This window comes from Canis lupus, chromosome 4 (assembly GCF_003254725.2).
Source record: "Canis lupus dingo isolate Sandy chromosome 4, ASM325472v2, whole genome shotgun sequence".
Taxonomy (NCBI): Eukaryota; Metazoa; Chordata; class Mammalia; order Carnivora; family Canidae; genus Canis; species Canis lupus.
The window spans coordinates 2553143-2575874 of record NC_064246.1 but is presented as its reverse complement, the minus strand read 5'-3'; the positions used below and the strand labels follow the sequence as shown (position 1 = coordinate 2575874).

Below are 22732 nucleotides of genomic sequence, written 5' to 3'. Positions count from 1 at the left end.
CTGGTAGACAGGACACTGATGGTCAAGATGTTTTTCCTGTACTGACTTAGTTTTAAAAACTGTTCATGGCTTAAGGTAAGGGTAAACTAAGATAGTTAAAAATGGAGATTAGCAAAGAAACATTTGAGCTTTGTGTCTTAAGAACAGTGAGTGAAAGTAAAGACGTAGAAAGATACACATTAACCTTCAACATATCAGGAACGGGGGATTGGAGACACAAGGGGTTAACATAAGCCAACAGACAAAATACTTGACCTGATGGTGGCAATTGTCGGGAATTCAGGGTTTGGTGAGTAATGGACTGTTTATTCCAAGCTGGCAACCAAGTTGTCGCTAGACCTCCAGACTTCATCTGTAGTTGAAAGACTTTTCTGCTATATTAAAGATTCCCCAAATTTGAACTTCTATTTGTGTATATCTTTAACCTACTTTAAAATACCTTCTACACATTGAGACACTAAGAATTAAAGAGCTCAGTCATGTTTTTATCGTTCTTATATCTTTTTGAGGTGTTTAAACCGTTTCATTTTATATTTGAAGAAGGTAAGTTTTTAAAAAGGGTGAATAAGCCCTGTTCCCCCACAGAACAGTAGTTCTGGTGTATCCATTAAAAAACCTTATGGAAAAAATAATAAAGAAATTAGTATCTTCATTGTATATATAGGCTTTCTGTTTGAGTTCCAGAAAGCTTACCAGTGATTGTAAGTTGGTGCACTCTAGTATTTGAGAAAATGGTTAGAACATGGATAGGACCCAGGCAAGTTGAGAAGTGGTATGGGTTCCATTGGCCATTTTCAAGGACCCTTTGTTAACTAGTGAAATAATGCTTTTAATCCCATCATTTTCTCCCACTTTTGCTGAATAGAAATCTTGATTACTCATGTCAAGGCAGTTAGAAAATACATATAAGCCCTCCTGTTACAGCCCACTTAAGCCTTTCAGTCAGTTTTAGAGGAAGCAGAATCCATAACTAAGCCTCCAGTAGGGACAGTGATGATGCCACAGGTATATTCATATTAGGGTTCCTATTTTTTTTAAATATTTATTAGAGAGAGAGTGCGAGTGAGCATGAGCAGAAGGAAGGGCAGAGGGTGAGAGAGAAGCAGTTCCCCACTGAGTAGGGAGCTCGACACTAGACTCGAGCCCAGGACCCTGGGATCATGACCTGAGCCAAAGGCAGATGCTTAACCGACTGAGCCACCCATACATCCCGCATATCAAGGCTTCTTAAGGACTTTATTTTTATACATGAAAATAAATCTAATGCCTTAATGACATTCATTCGATGCATTCAGTCAATAAACACTTAAGTGTGTTCTGCTATGTGGGAGGCACCCTTTCAGGCTGTGGGGGTAGGAACAGGAAGATTTCTACACCTCTCCACTGTGACCACCCCCAGGCCAATCCAGGTATCTGCCACTTGTCCTCTTCCAAGAGCAAACTGACCATTCTGCATGAATCTCCTTGTTCTTCCAGACTGTGCTCGACAGCAGTCGAATCTTCCTAAAACCCAGTCTCTCCTACCACAGTCCTGCATATTCAGTGGATTCCCTTTTCTTGAGAATAAAAATTCTGGGGGATCCCTGGGTGGCGCAGCGGTTTGGCGCCTGCCTTTGGCCCAGGGTGCGATCCTGGAGACCCGGGATCGAATCCCACGTCGGGCTCCCGGTGCATGGAGCCTGTTTCTCTCTCTGCCTGTGTCTCTGCCTCTCTCTCTCTTTGTGACTGTCATAAGTAAAAAATAAAAATAAAAAAAAATCCAAAAAAAAAAAAAAAAAAAGAGAATAAAAATTCTGAATCTGGCCACAGTAGTGCTTCATAAATTATCCCCTGTGTACCACTCTATCCTCGTGTCTTGGCACATTCTCGCCTGCCCTCTATGCTGCTGGTTAAGTGGTCTTCTCTCTGTTCTTCAAAGTGTTTTATTTCTTTCTGTGCAGGGTCTTTGCACATGCTGTAATTCCCACCTGGAATGGGGTCCCTAGACATAACAGTCACCTCTCCAGTCCTCCACACCCATAATGGTTTAAACTACCTATCCTTCAGACTTCAGTCCAAATAGTACTTACTCTGTCAGGAAAACCTTCCCTGATCTCCCTGATTTTACTCCTCTCTCCTATTACAACATTCTTATAGCTCTGTGTACCTTTCCTTCATCCCAGTGACGATGTCGCCAGATTCACACATCTCTCTCTCTCTCTCTCTCTCTAAACCTCTCCTCTCACTGTGGGCTTATTGTTGTATGCGGAATCTGGCATGTAGTAGATATTTTATCAATATCTGATGACTGAATGAGTGAATCCACTAGCTTCTGCCTTCAGGAAGCCTACAGTCTAATAGAGAAAGAGCAGACACTAAGAATGCCTAAATAAGAGCTCTTGACTTGGAACTTTCTTACACTCATAAATAACTGAAATTTTACTCTTTTTTTTTTGCTTATGAAATTATTTAGAAAAAAAGTACCCAATTATCCCACAACTCAGAAGAATCACATTTATTTTAATTCCTTAAGCTGTCCGAGAAAACACTTTAGGACACTTACATTGAAGAGGAAATAACAGGTAACTAGAGATTCTTCAAACACGATCATTAAGCCCAACCAACAGTGATCCTTTCAGCTATAGGAATGATTCGAGAAGGCTGGCACAAAACAGTTACCATTTGGAGGCCTTTTCTATGTTCCCATTTTCTGGCGAATTTTTAATGTATCAGTGAGATAGCAAATTGTCCAGAGTTACTGGAGAGTTTTCAAATTTGATGGCAGAGAAGCTTCTAAGAATGCCTGGAATAGAGCAAGCACTCAGTAACATAATGAGCGTAACACTCTAAAATTTCTCTGGTTTGCCCTCTGACCCCAGAACCCTATGTAGCACATTATTAATTCCACTCCAGTATTAGCTGTAGAGATATGGAACAAGATAAGTATTGTCATCTGTTTAAGTGAAGCAGTAATTCTTGTTAAAATGTTGAGTTTTCTCCCCCTAGGTAGGGATGCCTGATTTAAACTGCTGCATAAATCTTAATGTTGTGTTTGGAAGTTTCAATCGTAAATTCTATCAATTGGTATCTCTCCCTGATTAAAAAATTAGTGGATTAAGTTTATGTTGCTCCATCTGTTACGTGCCCACTCCCAAAACCCATTCAGATGTTTAAAATGAGGACTGCTATCTTGTATCAGGAGATAGTAGCAAATTAGTCTGTGTATGTATTATCTCTAACAATATTCAGACCATGCTTACTTTTGTTTACTAGGACATATAATGAAAGGAAAGTTACTTAAAGGACTCAGAGTCTCTGAAGCTAGTATATATCTGAGAACTGAATGTGTCATTACGTTGGGGATTTCGTGGTCAGTGATGCACGGTCTGCTACTTCTGCTGGTTATTGTCATCACTTGTCATTTAGGTCTTTCCCTAATGTAATAGTTCTGTGGTTTGGTGGCAGTATACAAGTCAGAAATGAGAGCTCTTCTGGGTTTATATGTTATATAAAAGAATAACTGTTTTTTTCAAAGAGTTTATTTATTTATTTTAAAGAGAGAGAAAGCACAAGCAGGGGGAAGGGCAGAGACAGAGGGAGAAGCAGACTCCCCCCTAAGTGGGGAGCCCAACATGGGGCTCTATCCCAGGACTCTGGGATCATGACCTGAGCCAAAGGCAGGTGCTCAACCGACTGAGCCATCCAGGCGCCCCAGAAGTAACCTGTTTCTTAGTGAGAGATATATGAGGTCAGAAATACCGGAATAAATAAATACCTATAATAAAGATAATATCAGAAAACCATATTAGAGTGATACAGATATTTCTTTCCTTTTTTTTTTTAATTTTTATTTATTTATGATAGTCACCCAGAGAGAGAGAGAGGCAGAGACATAGGCAGAGGGAGAAGCAGGCTCCATGCACCGGGAGCCCGACGTGGGATTTGATCCCGGGTCTCCAGGATCGCGCCCTGGGCCAAAGGCAGGTGCCAAACCGCTGCGCCACCCAGGGATCCCTATTTCTTTCCTTTAAAGATATCTCTATCAGAGAATGTCCTGACTTTTGCGTAAATGAATAGAATATGGAATTATGTAAAATATATTTTCAGCTCAACCGAAACTTCTCACTGAGTGAAAGTTTCAATAATTTTATTCTGTTTAGTTGTGCAGATTTCAGAAGTGATAAAGTCAGTGGCACTTTCCAGTTTCTCTCTATCTCATAATTTGAGAGAAATTTGTAACTCTAGCATAATTTTGTTCCACATTATTAATGAGGATTTTGTCAAGATGAATCATTTCTTCAGAGGAGAGAATACGATAGGTATTACTGCAAGTCACAAAAGAAGGGAGAAGAACAAAACTTAGAATGGTTGTTACTGCTTTCACAATGGAAGGAAAGTCAACATTCTGCTAATATTCATATACTGATGTATATCAGATTGCAAAGCAGAAGCAAGACGTTGTATATCACATTTCAGAAAACACTGATAACTCCTGAGTTACAGAAACCTTATATTAAAAACTACAAAACAATTTGGGAGTAAAATACAAAAAGAGTATTTTGACTCTCAAACATCTTTAACTTTGTTATTTTTATTTAGAGAGTTGTAGCACTGTATAGAGTTAGTACAAAGATTTTAAAAACCAGACACTTGCTGTCTGTTGCTAGTAGATTCAGGGATGAGTTACAATTTTAATTATATGTCTTTTATGCTTACACACTGATGCAAACATACAACCTTGAAGACAAAGAGGCAATCCACAGGTGTTTTTCTAAGTGTTTGAGGACAAGGGAAGTAGTTTGGACCTTGAAAGAGTGTGAGTTGAAAAGTATCAAACTTCTGGTTTTTATTCTAGTCTGAGTAATGAAGTAATTACATGAAAATACAATTATCACTTTAAAATTTTACCATCATACTGCACTTTGTCTTTCCTGTTCTTACTGATAGCATGATGGACGTTTCTAATGATGGTCATCTGGAGAACCTTAAGAAGGGCAGAGTGTGGGCAATTCTTATTTTATTTGAAACCCTTACTAAAAACTTTACATCTTTGAGACTAACCATTTAGGTTACCTTTTACCTCTGCTGGTATTACAGATACTTTTGCTTGGTCTACACCACAAAATGTTGAAAATTCAATGAACACTTTTCCTTCATCTTTTAGGGTCTGTTCCTCACCATTTTTCACACTGAGATTCTTCCCTTCAAAGTTATACTATACCTCACATGGAGCACACCAAAATGTGTCGATTCACGGAGCTTATGGCTTGTGACTTGACAATCACAGAACATTCACATCTATCATGTGCATTTTCATTTGACCAACAGAACTTTTCTGGCCACTGGTACTGTTTCCTACTCTTCACAACTTACAATATTCAACTGAATGCCTGCTTTATGCCTGACACTGCATATGCCAGTCCTAAGGGCTGGCCTTCAGCAGGGAACATAAATCTCATCTCATGAGTTCTTACAGATGGAGGTTTAAAATACCCCACCACTCCTTTGGAAAAAGGCCTGGTCAGGCTCAGTACAAAGTACAAATACTGGTTATCTATACAAGGAGCCAGCAGACTAGGAGGGTAAGAAAAAAAAAAAAACTGTGTATTTTAGGACGAGAGGGAGAGGCCAGCCTCTCTGACTTGATGCTTAGTAATAGTTGCATGTTGCCTTGTGTCCTGTCTTCCTCCTGAGCCCTTCTCTTTCTCCTTTTCTGTGCTGCATTCTACTTATCTTTCACACTTCTAAACATTGGAGGCTCCCAGACCCTTTTTTCTATATTTATACCCAAGCTGGCTTATTTTATTAAGGCCCATGATTTTTTAAGGTATCTGTATGCTTATGGTGGTCAAATGCATAGCTCCAGCTCAGATCTGTTCCCTGCACTACAGATTTGTGCATCTACTGCCTATTCTGCTTCTCTACCTGAGGTTAGCCTCAAAGCAGAGCACCCTACCCCCACCCTCCTCATTTTGCTCCTTTCTTATGCCCTCTCCACATCAGAAAATCTTACCACCAGTCACCTAATCGCTCGTACAAGTGCTCACCCAAACGGTCTTGAAGTTATTCTTGACTCCTTCTCATCTCATCTCACATGCAGTCCACAAGCAAATCTTCACTGCAGATATCCTAATCCAAATTTCCTGCCATCAATCTTCTGATTCTAGATGACTCTAGTAGCTTCCTAACCAACATCCACTCTTGCCCTTCCAGAATTTTGCACCTTGTGATTTAATCCTTTTAAAATATAAATCAGATCCCATCCTGTTCAAAACCTTAAGAATATCTCCCTATCACACTTAAAAAACAAAAATCAAAGTTCTTGGTTGGGTTTTAAGGCTCTAGAACCTGGCTACTCCCTTCCTCTCTACCCCATATCCTCCTTCTTTTCTCTGAATCTCCAATCATGCATTAGCCACCTCAACTTCCTTGCCTGAAACACCAGCTTCATTATCTACCTCAGAGCCTTTGCACATGCTCTCTCCTCCACCTGGGTCCTTTTCCCAGATCTATGCATGATTATTCCTTCATTCAAATCTTTGCTCAGATGCCACCTTCTTAGAAAAAGCCTCATGACCACTTGCCCTATTATGCTATTCAGTTGCCCCAATCATCATTCATATATATATATATATATATATATACACACACATATATATACACACAACGAATATATATTAATTGTATAACATAAATTAATTAATTATATATAATTAATATAGTTTACAAATATAAAATATTTATTTTAGTGCACCTAATATTGTGTTTCATATTGATTTTTTCTTAATATTTTATTACCTGTGTCCCTCATTAGAATATAAGTGCCATTAAACTGTCTTTTACTTATTACTGGAACTTTGAGAATGCCTGGTATTTGATAAGTATTTATTGAGTGAATGAATAATTTTTTTAAGTGAATGAATAATTAAAGGAATAATACTTCTATGAACTGCAGTAGAAGCCCTAGGACTGCCACTAATCAGTAGACAAGGACATAACAAATTCTGCCTTTCTGCTGATTTTGTCTTCATGATTACCAAAATTTCTGAGAATCAAAGCAGATGATGAATGGGACATTTTATCTAAGAACTCAGAGTCTAGCAATAAATACCTTGTTTTTTGTTCTTATTTGTATCATGTCACTAAACTGGCTTGTCCAGATTCTAGGGTAGTTGTAAATTTTCATGCATATTTAATTCATTTTAAGATCCTTTTGTTGTGTTGCTGCATAAAGAATGTAACGTACACAAATGTTATAAATACTTACATTCAAATAGGAGTTATTAACCTCTGGACCCAGGAAATGACTATACATATTATGAATAGCAAAGTATAAAATGAGGAAGTAATAACATCAGACTGTATTGTGAGTGGTCAAATTACTTTGTAACTATGGATCTATCATTTTGTTTATTTGCTCTTATGTATCTTTACATAAGTGAAGTTATATAGTAATTGTATAATTCATATTCCTGTACTAATAAAATGTGCAATCAAGATGGATGAATTTCATCTTTTTAGAAAAGTTGTTCCCATTTTAAATATCTCATTAAGAATAGGATTTAACTTCTTCAGCCAATAGTGCTTATTTACATTGATCCTTTGGTGGTTCTTTTTCACCAAAACCCCAAACATTCAGGCAGATGAATCATCTTAATTCAGCTGAATGGAATAAGAAAGCAGAGACACGGATAACTAAAGGGGAATTAAATTTTTTAGACTATTAGCTCACCTTTTCTCATAAACATATGAGTTCACTTTAAAAATTGACATACAATATGATTTAGAAAGAAGATGAACCAGTATGGGGAGGTGAATATATTTGAAGAATTCAGTTTAAACACTTCAGCCTGGCGCAGTGCTTTGAATGCTTCTTGAGTATGTCAGCTCTTTGATGAGACATGCTTTATTGCTTTTCTACTTACATTTGCATAACCACTTTTGAGCAGAAAAACTGCATGATTTTAAACTTGACTATCAAAAAATCCTTTTAATTGAGTTATTACTGGGTTGTACCATTGACTAATTTTTGGTACACAAATATTCTTAGAAAAGAACAGTGAGAAATCCTCAGGGCAATTTGACAGCATTTTGTTTCCTCTTTAGGAAATGATGCCACATCAATTGTCAACTGTCTTCATATTTTGGGTCAGACTTTGGACGCCAGGTAAGAGGGTATATTTTTGTCTAAATGACTGTAGTAATGCTACACAAGAATATTAAGACTCACTTTGTCTCTAGATTTTATTCTTTAGAATTATAATAAAGGCTTAAGTGTGGGTGTGAAAAAGTATTTTGTAAATTACTAATACAATGGCATTTTATTATTTTTATGATCTTATATAAATTATCATTCAAATTTCAAGTAATTTCTGTAGCATCTATATATGTCACTGAGGGTTGAATTGGGAATGTATGTGAAGTAGAAATGGTAAGCTCCAACTTTAGAGGTCTTAGGAGCTTCTAGGTGTGGTACCCATGCTCCGCATTTGTGGTAACATTTAGCTTTATAGGAACAACAGGGTTTTATTCTTATTTTACAGATGAGAGGAGTGAAGCTTAAGATTGCATAGTAAGTGTGGAAGTAGACCAATTCCTAAATGTGTGTACTTTCTACCCTGAACTCCTAGCAACATGACTGGAAATACAACAGGTTGACTAAATATGAAATCAGTATATCTCAGATGGTCGATTCAGCCTTTAAGCCATACATTTATTTCATTTATTATCCAGGATAAATCTAAGTAAAAGTTCCTAAATGTCTACTACAGAGAACATTCTATGATGCTGTTTAGTTTTACTTTGAAAATTTTATGTGAGGTGTTTTGTATAATAAATTAGGAAAATAGATGCTATTATACACCTTCAGTTCCTACTAGAAACAATGGTATTAGAGGGTCACTTTTGTACAAGTTCAGCCTTTGGAGGCTCATTTAGCTGATTGCTTCACTTAAAGCACAAAATATCTAGATCATTTGGTGACTGGGTTTAGCTGGGATTAAATGCATCTTTCATACACATTGCCTAAAGAAACATTCTAGTTGTGTTAGATTTGGGATTAACTAAACTGGCTCAGAAGCTGTGATTTGTTAGAGAATAAAACAAAACACTCTCAAATTTTGAAACCACTGGTAGAAAATACAAAACATTAGCACTCATCTGGGTCCTGATTAAGTTGACTATGAAGGCATTTTGGAAAGGTAGTGCATTTTACAGAGCTATACTGCTATAAATTCAAGTGCACTGAAAAAGTTGAGAGTGAATTAAAAAAAAAGTTGACTGAGTGAATGTAATGGATCAACAAACATAAAGTAGAAGCATGTTTTATTTGTATTCCACTTTCTCCTGTTGCAAGATACATGTTCTCCCTTCTTTCCTTCCTAGGACAGTGATGAAGACTGGTCTGGAAAGCGTTAAAAGCGCCCTCCGAGCTTTTCTAGACAATGCTGCGGAGGATCTGGAGAAGACCATGGAGAATCTCAAGCAAGGCCAGTTCACCCACACCCGAAACCAACCCAAAGGTGTTACTCAGATTATCAATTATACCACGGTGGCTCTGTTGCCGATGCTATCATCATTATTTGAGCATATTGGCCAGCATCAATTCGGAGAAGATCTAATATGTATGTAAATCTATTACTTAGAGTCTCCTTATCTAATAGTACAATGAAAACTTGTAAAGGGCCCATCTGGTTAGTCAAACACTGCCTATCCATTAAAATGCACTTTTCCCCCCCCAGAACATTAGGTTGACATCTGAGTTACAGAAACCATTCTTATAGAGATAGATCCCTGAATCACATGGATTCACAGAAGGGACCAGTAAGATGGTGGCTGTGGGCAGTCACTTCCACCTTGCCGAAGTGCAGGTTCCAAATTTTACTATTTCTGTGTTCTCTCTTTCCATGGAGTTTTTCCCATGCAGTTTGACCATGAGACATGCAACATTAAATGTTTTCAAATCACCTCTGAGCCACAAGTTGTGTTACCAACAAATATGAAGACAACTGACACAAAATCTGCATTTCAATCATTGGTCCACTGGGGTGGCCCGCATATTTTTGTTTATAGGTTTCAGTCTATTTTAACGGGGGATTTCATCAGCTGTTTTTGCCTAGAATTCCATAATGATTAAAAATATGCACAGAATGCTCAAAACAATGTTGAAAAAAATATCAGGCCTGTCCTGATTTCCTGCTCTCCTGCTGATGTGAACATGAAAGGCAATGTAAGAAGCCCATGTTAAACGGTCAAGTGGGTCTTGACTGCAGCCACACCTGCTCAGACCCTGAACCTTGTCAATCTCCCAGGTAAAACATAGTGCTGGGTGGAAACCCCTACATTACTCAGTGGGTAACACAAGCATTACCCACAAAATATTTCCTTGAACCATTGTAGGAGCATTGCTTACTGGGCAATGTGGACATGGAAACAGGTCTTGAGCACAAGAATGATTGCTCCATTCATGTCATGGTAGATTCTCCAGGAAATGGTAAATGAGTTGGAATTAGAAATCCAAGGTTCCTAGTTTTTTTGTTTGTTTGTTTGTTTGTTTGTTTGTTTTGCCTCTTAAAAATGTCATAACGGATCGTAGATAAAATAAAAGGTTTTATTTTATTTTCTAGCCTCACTGTAGAATTGACTAACTTATACCTTGAATGTCAGGTCAGAAAGAATGATTTCTCCATTCATGTCATGGTAGATTCTCCAGGAAATGGTAAAAGAGTTGGAATTAGAAATCCAAGGTTCCTAGTTTTTTTGTTTGTTTGTTTGTTTGTTTTGCCTCTTAAAAATGTCATAATGGATCGTAGATAAAATAAAAGGTTTTATTTTATTTTCTAGCCTCACTGTAGAATTGACTAACTTATACCTTGAATGTCAGGTCAGAAATAACTTACCACCTCCTTTAGCATTTTTAATATTATTCACTTAGGTGTTAAAATAAAAGACACAGTCTTTATATACGTTCAGAACAGGGAGACAAAATCTACCTATTCTTGCAGATAGTCTTGTGCTTAATTTTATTCTCAAAGAAATCCTTTTTTCTTCTATCTAGAGAAAAATTATTTTTAAACATGGTCTTGAGAATGTTCTAAATAATTATAAATATTCTTTAGAATGTTTTCAGCTCCTTAAGGATTTTGAGAGAATAGTTTTTATATTTCATTTACATACGCATTTGTTCTAATTTTGCTTTTTTAAATGTTAAAATATTAGTATGCCCTCAATATGGAATTTTGGTTTCAGGCTAAACTTTCTTAGGACAACATATGAAAACAAGTGTTTTTGTTCTTATTTTTGTTTTTCCTTAGTGGAAGATGTACAAGTGTCATGTTACAGAATTCTGACTAGTTTATATGCTTTGGGAACCAGCAAAAGTATTTATGTGGAAAGGTAAGATTTCAAAAGTTTAGCTTTTAATTAGTAATTGTTTCAAGTGTTCTATTTATTTCAAGTCTTTTTCAGTTTTCCCTTAGTTATAAACTAAACAGCCAGATTAACATATTGGATTTTTGGGAGTAATTGAACAATTGTTAAGCTAAATTTGAATTGACATAATAATAAGAGTCAATCAAGTTATGTTAAAAAAAATAATAAACCATAATGGTAAAGACCATATTTAATGTAAAGATTAAACAGTGTTTATGAATGAGTTTTATGAAGATACCTACTAAAACACTTTCTTATATATCTGAAAAGCAAAATAAGCATGAATATAAGCAGTTATTAAAATGGGCTTTTTTTTTTTTAATTCTCACATTCAAGAGGAAGAGATTATCAGGTGATGTGGACAGTTCAAGATAAGGTCTCCCCATTGCATTTAAAATAAGAGGTCATCGGTGGCTACAGTAAGAGTTTTCTGTGAAAAAGAGAAAAAAGGCAGTTTTTTAAGTCTAGACTAAAGAAAATGACATTCAGAGAGACAACTAATAAATAAAATAAATAAATGAAAGGATATTCTGGTGGAATAATATTGAAAAGATGTAAATTCTCCCAAAATTAATCTATGATTAATTATAAGACAATTTCAAGTAGAAATTTGTTTTTTATTGAACTTTACGAAGTAATTTGAAAGTTCATTTGAAGGAATAACTAATGAGGCTAGCCAATAAAATTTTGTGAGAGGAAAACAGTAATGGAAGGGTAGTCATTTGACCTACCAAATATTAAAACTTCTATATCATCAATAATTAAATAGGGTGGCAAGTGCATAGAAATAGGAGACTAAGTCAATGTAAAAGGATAATTGAGTTCACACTGCATGGTTTTTACCTGAATTTTTTTTCAAGATTAATTTATTTATTTTGGAGAGAGAAAAAAAGAGACATGATGAGTGGGAGGAGGAGCAGAGGAAGAGGGAGAGAGAAAATCTTAAGTAGACTCAAGCTGAACATAGAACTGACTTGGGGCTTAATCCCTCAACCCTGAGATCATGACCTGAGCTGAAATCACAAGTCGGATGCTTAACCAGCTGCGCACCCCAGGCATCCCTTGTCTGCATTTTTTAGTTAATCTCTTTTTTCACATGGGTTTTTTTAGCTTCAAAATATTTTATACTACAGAAGTTTTATAATTTATTGAAATGTTACTTTATTTTTGATTGTAGGCTTTTTTTCATTTCCATAAATAATGCTAGATCTGTGATCATAGTTTTCTATATATATATATTTATTTTTATTTATTTTAGCTGTATTCTCAGAATTTAGAAATGTAGGTTAGAGTAGGCGTATATTAAAGGATTATGAGTCTTCTCAGAAAACTGATTCAGTTGACACTGAAGTTTTACAAGAGAATCATGCTTTCCTCACATTTTCCTCATTTCTGATTATTATTCTTTTTACTATTTAAAAATATAATTAACTATTATATGGAATAATATATATATAAATGGAATCCCATTTCTCTTTTCAAATGCAATTTCCTAATTCCCAATTCCTATCCATTTTGTGTTTTCTTTGCCATTTTTATTTCTTAATTATATGAATTTCCTTTCATATCTGTTGTACATTTTTCTATCAATGTGTTGTCAAGTAATGAATTTTTATGTATTAAAACTATACACCTCTTTCCTGTTATTTCTACCATCTGTGACTTTAGCATTTTCATAACTTTCTAGTGATTATCTAGAACAATACCAGTAAAACAGGTAAAAACTGTATCTGTAAAACTAGGTACAGATAATGTTTATGACATGGGAATTTTAATTATTATATAAACCTATCAGTTATTTCATGGGTTTTTATTCTTCTTAGTTTAATATTTTTAGATAGGTTATACCATGCTCATAACAGCTAAAAATTCAAACACTTATTCTCTTAGGTTTTTCATTCTTCAGTTGTTTAAATTTAGCCTTTTAATCCTTTGCTCACTCAAAAAATATGTATTAAACTCCAGATTCTGTGATACAACACTAAGCAAGATAGATCCTTACTCTCAAAGAGCTTATACCTAATGGAGAAACAAACAAAAAAAGCAAGCAAAAAATGTAATATTGGCAGATTTTCATGTGTGAATAAACACACAATAAAGATAATAACACAGAGTACTCAAGAATGTATGTTTTAGAACATGATTTTTTAAGATCAGAACTTTCCTCCATTTGACAGAAGGCAGATAGTAGATAAATCAGGTATAAATAGCTTCCGTTTCCTCTATGAAGTATGCCTCAGCCAAGTGATGGCTGAGGAAAGAAATGGACGATGTTTGAGGAAAGTAGAAAAAGTCTAAAATGATCATCTCTGGAGTAAGAAGGGTATTTACTAGAAGTGATTCTGAATTTCCTATTCCTCTTTAGTGTTACATGGAACACAAATTAAATTTTTAAAATCATCTCCCACATGGAAAGTATTGATTTTTAATTGAAATGTAATTGACATACAATGTTGTTAGTTTCAGGCATACAACATAGTGATTGGACAATTATATACATTCCTCTGTGCTCACCACCATAAATATACTTACATGTGTCACTGTGCAACATTATTACAGTATTATTGACTGTATTCCCTTTTCATCTTTTCCTCTCTTTGACTTTATTTTTTTAAGATTTATTTATTTGAGAGAGAGAGTGTACAAGTGTGTGAGTCAGGTAAGGGTTAGAGGCAGAGAGAGAGAGAATCCTCAAGCAGGCTCCTCTCTGCAGAGCCCTATGTGGGGCTCGGTCCCATGACCTGAGATCATGACCTGAGCTGATATTAAGAGTCAGATACTTAACTGAACAGGCCACTGAGGTGCCCCTCTGTGATTTATTTTGTATCTAAAAGTTTGTACCTCTTAATCCTCTGCCTATTTCATTCATCCCCCAACTCCTTGCCCAAGTTATGATTTATTAAATATGTCTTTTATCTGCTGATTTAAAACAAAAACCTTTATCATATACTGAGGTAACATATTTATTAAATCATATTTCTAGAATCTATTCAGTTCTATTATTTGATTTTGTAAATGTTTAGGTCAGTAGCCTGCATCCTGAACTGCTAGTAGTTTGTAATACATTTTGATATCTGGTAATGCAAATTCTCTCATTACCTGAGCAGTGCTGATATTGTTGTTCTTCTTATCTCTGTATTTTTTTTTTAATATTTTTAATTTTTATTTATTTATGATAGTCAGAGAGAGAGAGAGAGAGAGGCAGAGACACAGGCAGAGGGAGAAGCAGGCTCCATGCACCGGGAGCCCGATGTGGGATTCGATCCCGGGTCTCCAGGATCGCGCCCTGGGCCAAAGGCAGGCGCCAAACCGCTGCGCCACCCAGGGATCCCTCTCTGTATTTTTTTAATAAAATTTGGGGTCCTTTTGTTAGGTTCTAAAAAATAAAAGATATATGTTTTCTTTGTTTGCAATTATAAAGCCATTTGGGGAGAATATAAAAATGAAAATCAAAAGATGAATAAAAGATATTTTGAAAAAAGAAAAAGTGACACTGTGACTGAGAAAAATGTGGATATTGAAGTGCCTGAGCAACTCTGTCAGTTAAACATCTGGTTCTTGATTTCAGCTCAAATGGTGATCTCAGGGTCAAGAGCTTGAGCCCGCATCAGACTCTGTGCTCAGCGCATAGTCTGCTAGAGATTCTCTCCCTCTACCTCTGCCCCTCCCTCTACTCGTGTGTGCCCTCTCTCTCTCAATGAATAAATAAAGTCTTAAAAAAAGAAACATGTAGCTATTTTAATGAGAGTCCTTTAAAAAAAATTGCTATTTCTAGAATACCAACACAAATGATCAGAGTTGGTCTGAGAATTACTAATTGAATCAACATTTTAAAGTAAATTATTAAATAGGCTCACATGAATTTTTAACAAAATGAAAGGACTTGTCCAGTAAGATGTAAAGGAATAAATTTCTTTGGTGTCATACATGAAACATTTTAGGGTATCAGATTCTTGAATAAATATATTCTCGTTATTTGTAAACACTTACGGAACTCATAATATGTGTCAAAAATTTTGCAATTCTGGGCAGCCCGGGTTGCTCAGTAGTTTAGTGCCTGCCTTCAGCCCAGGGCATGATCCTGGAGTCCTGGGATCGAGTCCCACGTCGGGCTCCTTGTATGGTGCCTGCTTCTCCTTCTGCCTGTGTCTCTGCCTCTGTCTCTTTGTGTCTCTCATGAATAAATAAATAAAATCTTTAAAAAAAAATTTTTGTAATTCTGTGCCCAGAATTATTTTTTGGCAAGGAAAGCAAAACATAAAAAGAGTGAGTAATTTTCCTGTAGTGATACAAGTATTAGGAATTAGTTTGGGATTCAGGTCTGTCTGAATCAAAGCCTGTACCCTTTGTAATTTTTTGATATCCTAAATTACTTTTAATAATGAAATATTTTTCAGTATTTGAATTAAACTTGATGTTTATAGATTCTCTATGTTGTTCAGTGTTATTCTATGAAGGGGTATTTTCTCTTAGCTGACTAAATGTCCAATCATCTTTAATTAAAATATTAGGGGCATTATTAATTTTAAGCAATCATATATGTTTCAGGCAGAAATTTAGAACTACCTAAGTGAATTATTTAGTCTTTTCTCACTTAGATACATTTTATTGACTTTGAATATAAAACATTTATATAAAATAATTTAAGGAGATCCTAATATGTGAAAAAACTCTCATATTGTTCTACATTTGATAATGTCCCAGTGAATCCTTGGATTACATAGGTAACTGAGGGAGAGAATTTTTGTCAGTGTCAGGGGGAACTTTGGGTCATACCCTGCACTGAATCAATTAATCACAGAATGATTCCTTAAACCTCTTCCTTCCCTAAAAATGATGAGTGAATTTTGAGTGTTATTAATAGTTTTTGGTATTTATTATGTCTTAATATTTCATAGCTACCCTGAAATGATTTATACTAGTAAATTTTCAAAAAATTGTACCAGTGTATTGGTACCAGTACTTTATTTTTTTAATGTTTATCAATGCATTTATTCACCTAGCAAGAATTCTTCAGGTCACAATGTTTAAGGAAAAAAAAAATGGATGGAACACCTGGATGGTTCACTGGTTTAAAGCATTTGCCTTCAGCTCTGGTCATGGTCCCAGGGTCCTGGAATCGAGTCCCACATTGGGCTCCCTGCTCAGTGGGGAGCCTGCTTCTCCCTCTCCCTCTGCCACTCCCCCTGCTTATGCTCTCTTGGTCTCTTTCTCAAATAAATAAAATCTGAAAGAAAGATTTCAGAAGGAAGGAAGGAAGGAAGGAAGGAAGGAAGGAAGGAAGGAAAGAAAGAAAGAAAGAAAGAAAGAAAGAAAGAAAGAAAGAAAGAAAGAAAGAAAGGAAGGAAGGAAGGAAGGAAGGAAGGAAGGAAGGAAGGAAGGAAGGAAGGAAGAAGGAAGGAAGGAAGGAAGGAAGGAAGGAAGGAAGGAAGGAAGAAAGAAAGAAAGAAAGAAAGAAAGAAAGAAAGAAAGAAAGAAAGAAAGAAAAGAAAAAAGAAAGGAAGGAAGGAAGGAAGGAAAAAAGGAAAACAGAAAGAAGTGTCCAAACTTTTGGGGGGATTTGATAGGGTTTTTCTTGTGATTTTGGTCTTCTTTTTAACAATAGATAATTTAGCTTTTTTTTTTTTTATAATTTAGCATTTTTTAAATGGTAGGGACTTTGCTATTGAAAGCATATAATGTTTTGTGATATAGAAATTGGATTTTGGAGTTAATTTTGTTATTAGCACTATTATCCCTCTTGTAGGTTAAACTGGTCACTTTTAATATGGCTTCTTCAGTCATCCACTTGGAAGAATTAAAAAATATAAATATTTTCCACTTGTAGGCAACGTTCTGCGTTAGGAGAATGTCTCGCTGCTTTTGCTGGTGCCTTTCCCATAGCATTTTTGGAAACTCATCTGGACAAACATAACATTTACTCTATCTACAATACTAAGTCCTCACGAGAAAGAGCAGGTAATGCAGAAGCATGTTCACTATTTATGATACAAAGTTGAAACTTAATGACATTTACTGTATTTTCCCATAGTAATTTTTTCTAATGGGCCATTTCAGTTTATTATCTCCAATGCTATTTGTTCTTAAATGTTAATATTTGGATTTTTTTGAATGTTATATATTATCCCCATAGTGTCTGTGAAAGGAAATTTATTTCTTCTCAGGTAATGAGTCGCAAATTAACACTTTTAAGAATAAGACAAAATAATTAGCAGAAATGGAAAAAAGTAGGTCAATCTGATTTCTGATTCAGTTATCTCTTACAGGTGGTCAGCAAGCATATGGTGTTCTCATTTGTTCCATTTATGGATTTGTACCCTTCAAGTTTTTTTGTTCACCAGATACATCTATCTTATTGGGACAGGTTTATTCCATGTGATTTTTTTCTAATAGTTTAGTCCAATTATTATCATTTTAAAAACCTATAAATCAGAGACACAATTAGCCAATGACTTAAATTTGGGCCTTAGCATGCATATTCTTAAGATTTTTATGTCTGTATGTATACTAGGCATCTATAAATATAATAGGCCTTATGTACTTTTCACTTGGGAAAGGTCTATTTTTCTGAATAGCTAGGCTCATTTTTTCTACTATCCTAGTTGAGTAGCTTTTAAAGCCACTGCTGATGATTTCAAGGATTGGTCTGTGAGAATCTATTAGAATTATTTACTAAGATTTGAATTGAGTTGAATAAGAAATAGTTAACATAGCAGAAAGTAGTTGTTTCTCTAACCAGTTGTTTAAAGGAAACAAAACAGAGTACTCAGGGCCTTAACAAGATATCCTCTTGTATCGTTTTTTGTTTGATTTCCTCAAAGTCTGATATAGTATACTGTATTTTATTTGCTTTCCAATGACCCTAAAGAGTTCTCAAAGCTTGGGCAGGAACTATTTGCTGTTGACAAATGCATACCTCTTTGTTAATGAGATCATTTCTCTGTGTAACTAACTTGAGTTTTGGGGGGAGCTGCTGGTTATACTGATTTTATAATACTTTTTATCAAGTAAGGAGTCTTTAAAACACTTGAATCATCTCTATTTAATTTCCCTCTTTTATAATTCTCATTTCATACAACAGAAAGTCAAAGAAAAATATTTTAAATGTGATTTAGCAATATTTCTCTGCATAAATTCCACAGTATATTTGTAAATAGTAAAACATGGTTGAGCTTAGGCTATTAATCATCTGTGTAAACCTGCCTTACTAAGTTGTCTAATTTAGGATTTTTGATTGATTAATACTTTTGTTCTGAGTCCAGAATGAAGCATATTTGTTATTCATTCCAGACAAGAAAATGCACAAAGCAGATAATTTACCTGCTTTTATTTCTGTAACACATTCTTTGTGTGACAAAGTGAGTGAACTGGATCAAATGAGTCCCTTTTGTTCATGCGTTAGTCACTGGTCAAGAAATCTTGATGTACACAGGGATGCAGGAAGGGGATTTGGCACAAAGATGGGCAAAACTGGAGACTTTCTCTCAGGGAGTTTTTAGCTGCCATAGGAAAGGGACTGAGAGCCATATGTGATCAAATTCAGAATAAAGACCACTCAGGACTCCAAAATGCAGTTGTTAGCTGAGGACCCCAGGGAAAGACTTCACAGAGTTGGTTCACTAGGGATCCTGAAATTAGAAACACTGAAACTCTGATGCATTCTGTGAAAACTTCAAGCCCTCAGGGGAGAAAAGTCAGAGGGGATGAAAGGATGGAACACTAGGTAAAGTAGGCTTTCTGTGTCAGGGAAGGAATGGGAACAGTATCAAAGCAAATGGAATCCTTTTATGGGCTTTAGGAAGAGGAGTAACCTGGGGAGGTCACCCTTGTAGACATCTGTCATGAAAGAAATTGGGAAGATGAATGGGCATGAGTCACCAATTCAGAGAATGGTTATGGTAATTTAGGAGAGGTGGGTTTGAGGAAGGCCCTTTGGATGGAGGATGTGGTTGTGAGAGATCCTGGAGGCCCCATCCTGTTGTGTGGAAAACACAATAGCTTTACAGCCTAGATATTTCTTTTCAGTTTCTAGGGCAGGAGACTGACTAGATAAGGTTGTCTTCGCCAAGACTTGCTCAGGAGTTGGGAGGAGAGGAAAGGTTGAGTTTAAATTTAGATCCATTGTGTGTTAAGTTGCTTTTGAGACATTCCATATTACAAGCAGAAGTTTTAAGAAATATGGCTTTGAGAGTTGTTAGCTTATAGCAGAAGCCATTGAAACGGCCAAAATTACCCAGATGAACATAGAAGGTGAAAAAAGAAAAGAGAATTTAAGTTAAATCCCTAAAAACAAAACAAAACAAAAAAACCCATACCAACAAAAAAAAAAGTGAAACAGAACAAAATAACAACAGCAAAAAACCTAACAACAACATTTAAAAGTCCATCAAGAGCAAATAACCAGGAAAGGACCCTAACAAGTTCGGAGGGAGTCAGGAAGACCAAATGCATTCAAGTTAAGGAAAAAGGAATTTGGGTAGTGATGGGAAAGCCTCTGGAACAGTTAGTGGGGTCAAGGCTTATGAACAAGGGAAATCGATACAGTGGGAAGCAGAGGCCTTCATTTCTGGAAGCTAACTAATGCACAGGAGATCTGAAGCATAGCCACAGGCTGCTGGGGAGGAGATGCTACAGAGCAAGGGGTTCAAGACGAGACCAGAGCGAGGCCCCTGCAGTGGGGCAGGCTCTGCTCTGAGAACACTGGCCAAACCATGAGCAGGGAGCTCAAAGCTCCTTGTGCTGAAAATGGGGGAACCGACAGTGTGGGATAGAGCCTACAGAAGGCTTGTGGGCAGACACAGTTGATATTCTGGTTTGCTCTGAAGTAGAAGAAATGGTCATTTTATGATCTTAAGGGGATGATGATAGGATAGGAACTTGGGAAAAAGAAAGTTTGAAATACCTGTCATGAATAAGAGGGATGGGAGCCAGGTGAAGGCATGCCAGGTCTTGCTGCATTTTGAAGCCCAGCATGAAATGTTTGCTTGTGTCAGCTAGAAACAAGAAATCTGGCTGTCACTGTCAGTCAGTTCTTTCATTGAACACAGTTTATTTTTATGTGTGTTTCTCTAGCTCTTAATTTGCCAACTAATGTGGAAGATGTTTGCCCAAATATACCATCTTTGGAGAAACTCATGGAAGAAATTGTGGAATTAGCTGAGTCTGGCATTCGCTACACACAAATGCCACATGTAATGGAAGTCATACTGCCCATGCTTTGCAGCTACATGTCTCGTTGGTGGGAGCATGGACCCGAAAACAATCCGGAAAGGGCTGAAATGTGCTGTACAGCCCTGAACTCCGAGCACATGAACACACTTCTGGGAAATATATTGAAAATCATATATAATAACTTGGGAATCGATGAGGGTGCCTGGATGAAGAGGTTAGCAGGTAAGAATTGGAAAAGAAATGCACCACTTGAATTTGTATTATTTCCAAAAGGGCTTGAAATCAGAAAACTAGGGGTGTCTGGCTGCCTCAGTCAGTAGAACACATGACTCTTGATCTCAGGGTCATGAGTTCGAGCCTCACATTGGGTGTAGAGATTACCTAGATAAATAAATTTTTAAAAATGAAGTACAGAAGACTTGGATTTTCCTATCTTAGTCTTTATTAATATTTTCTTCACTTCTCAAGAACTATTAAAATATGTTTTCTGTCATGCTGTTCTTTAAAAACATGTATATTTAATCAAGCATCAGAGAACTTGCTACATCGTTACAACTTTTTTGCTGTTGTTACAACTTTTAAGCAAGTTGCAACAAGACTGTTCCTGATTGAATAGTCTCTGTAAGATTAATTAGTAAATGTAGCCATAAAAACTAATGATTCTGTAGACAGAGACAAAAATAAAGATGGATTTTGAAACAACCCTGTTTTAGCAATTCATCCTATTAGGAGTGGGGGAGAAAAATCAAAACATGCAGTCAAAAATTTGCATTTGTTTATCTATCATTGCACTATTTACATTGGATAATGGGAAGCAATTTTTTAAAAAGATTTTATTTATTTATTTGAGAGAGAGAGTGATAGAGAGTATAAATGGGGTTGAGGGAGAGGAAGAAGCAGACTTCCCGCTGAGCAGGGAGCCCAATGTGGGACTCAATGCCAGGATCCCCAGATCACAACCTGAGCTGAAGGTGGATGCTTAACTGACCGAGCCACCCAGGTGCTCCAGGAAGGAATTTCAAGGATGAAAAGAAGGGTTCTTAAAAAATTGAATTCAGAAATAAATAGATAAATAAAATTATTCATTTATTTTAAAAACTCCAAAGTAAACACCAATGTCTTACTCATTTGGGTAGGGTATTTTCTCTTTTATACATTTATTATTAGTAAATGAAAAAACAGTGTCCTAGCAATCTAATTCTCCCATTGGGACAAGGATGGGGAAGCAGAAATGATACAACTGGATGTACTCCCATGATTATTCGGTGGTACATATTCCTTGTAAAGAAAGGGCCATAGGAACCTTTTCCATTTGGGGATTTTTCTTCTTCTTTTTTGTGAAAATAATTGATTTCTGAAGTGAATGGACATGTTTTTGAGGTTTTTTTTTTTTTTCTATTCCGAATTAGCTGCCAATTAAAAAAAAAAAAGAAAGCGGATCAAATTCAATTCAGTAATCATTTTTAAACAGCAACTGTGCAATTAGGTTTGGGACTCGAGAAATAGAAGTGGCATGGGCTGAATCCTGAAAGAAGCCAAGTGCTGGGGGTAGAGGATCCAAAAATCATGCTACAATTGTAATTATAATCTATCTTCATTTTAATGAATATTGATGCAGAGCAGAATATTAATGTCTGTCTGTCTTCAAACAGTTTTTTCACAGCCCATTATAAATAAAGTGAAACCTCAGCTCCTGAAAACTCATTTCTTGCCATTAATGGAGAAACTCAAGAAAAAAGCAGCAATGGTGGTGTCTGAGGAGGACCATCTGAAGGCTGAGGCCAGGGGGGATATGTCTGAGGCAGAACTTCTCATTCTTGATGAGTTTACCACACTGGCTAGAGATCTCTATGCCTTCTACCCACTCTTGATTAGATTTGTGGACTATAACAGGTACGGTGTTCAAAAGTGATTATTTCTCTGATTCGGTCATGACCTTGGTGGGTTCCTATGTCCCAGTGGAATTGCTTCATTGACTATGTGATGAGCCTATCCATGATTGTGACATTACCAAATGTTTATAGACAAGGTGATTTTCACCAAAAGCATCTCAGAATTACAGTGGAGCATGCTATCTTCTGCAGGTAAAAGTTAGCAGTTTGACAGTTGCAATGTTTAAATTGTTTTAAATGTTAAACAAATGTTAAACAAA

General features: G+C 36.1%; 1 protein-coding gene across 1 annotated transcript in view; it reads left to right on the top strand.

Moving 5' to 3' along the window:
- RYR2 (ryanodine receptor 2) overlaps window positions 1-22732 on the top strand; it is a 727453-nt gene that overhangs the window by 591254 nt on the left and 113467 nt on the right. The window contains exons 64-69 of the mRNA XM_049108740.1: window positions 8086-8146; window positions 9364-9602; window positions 11292-11373; window positions 17237-17367; window positions 20482-20802; window positions 22233-22473. Of these exons, the coding sequence (XP_048964697.1) occupies window positions 8086-8146; window positions 9364-9602; window positions 11292-11373; window positions 17237-17367; window positions 20482-20802; window positions 22233-22473 (1075 nt within the window). The remainder of the gene's footprint in view (window positions 1-8085; window positions 8147-9363; window positions 9603-11291; window positions 11374-17236; window positions 17368-20481; window positions 20803-22232; window positions 22474-22732) is intronic.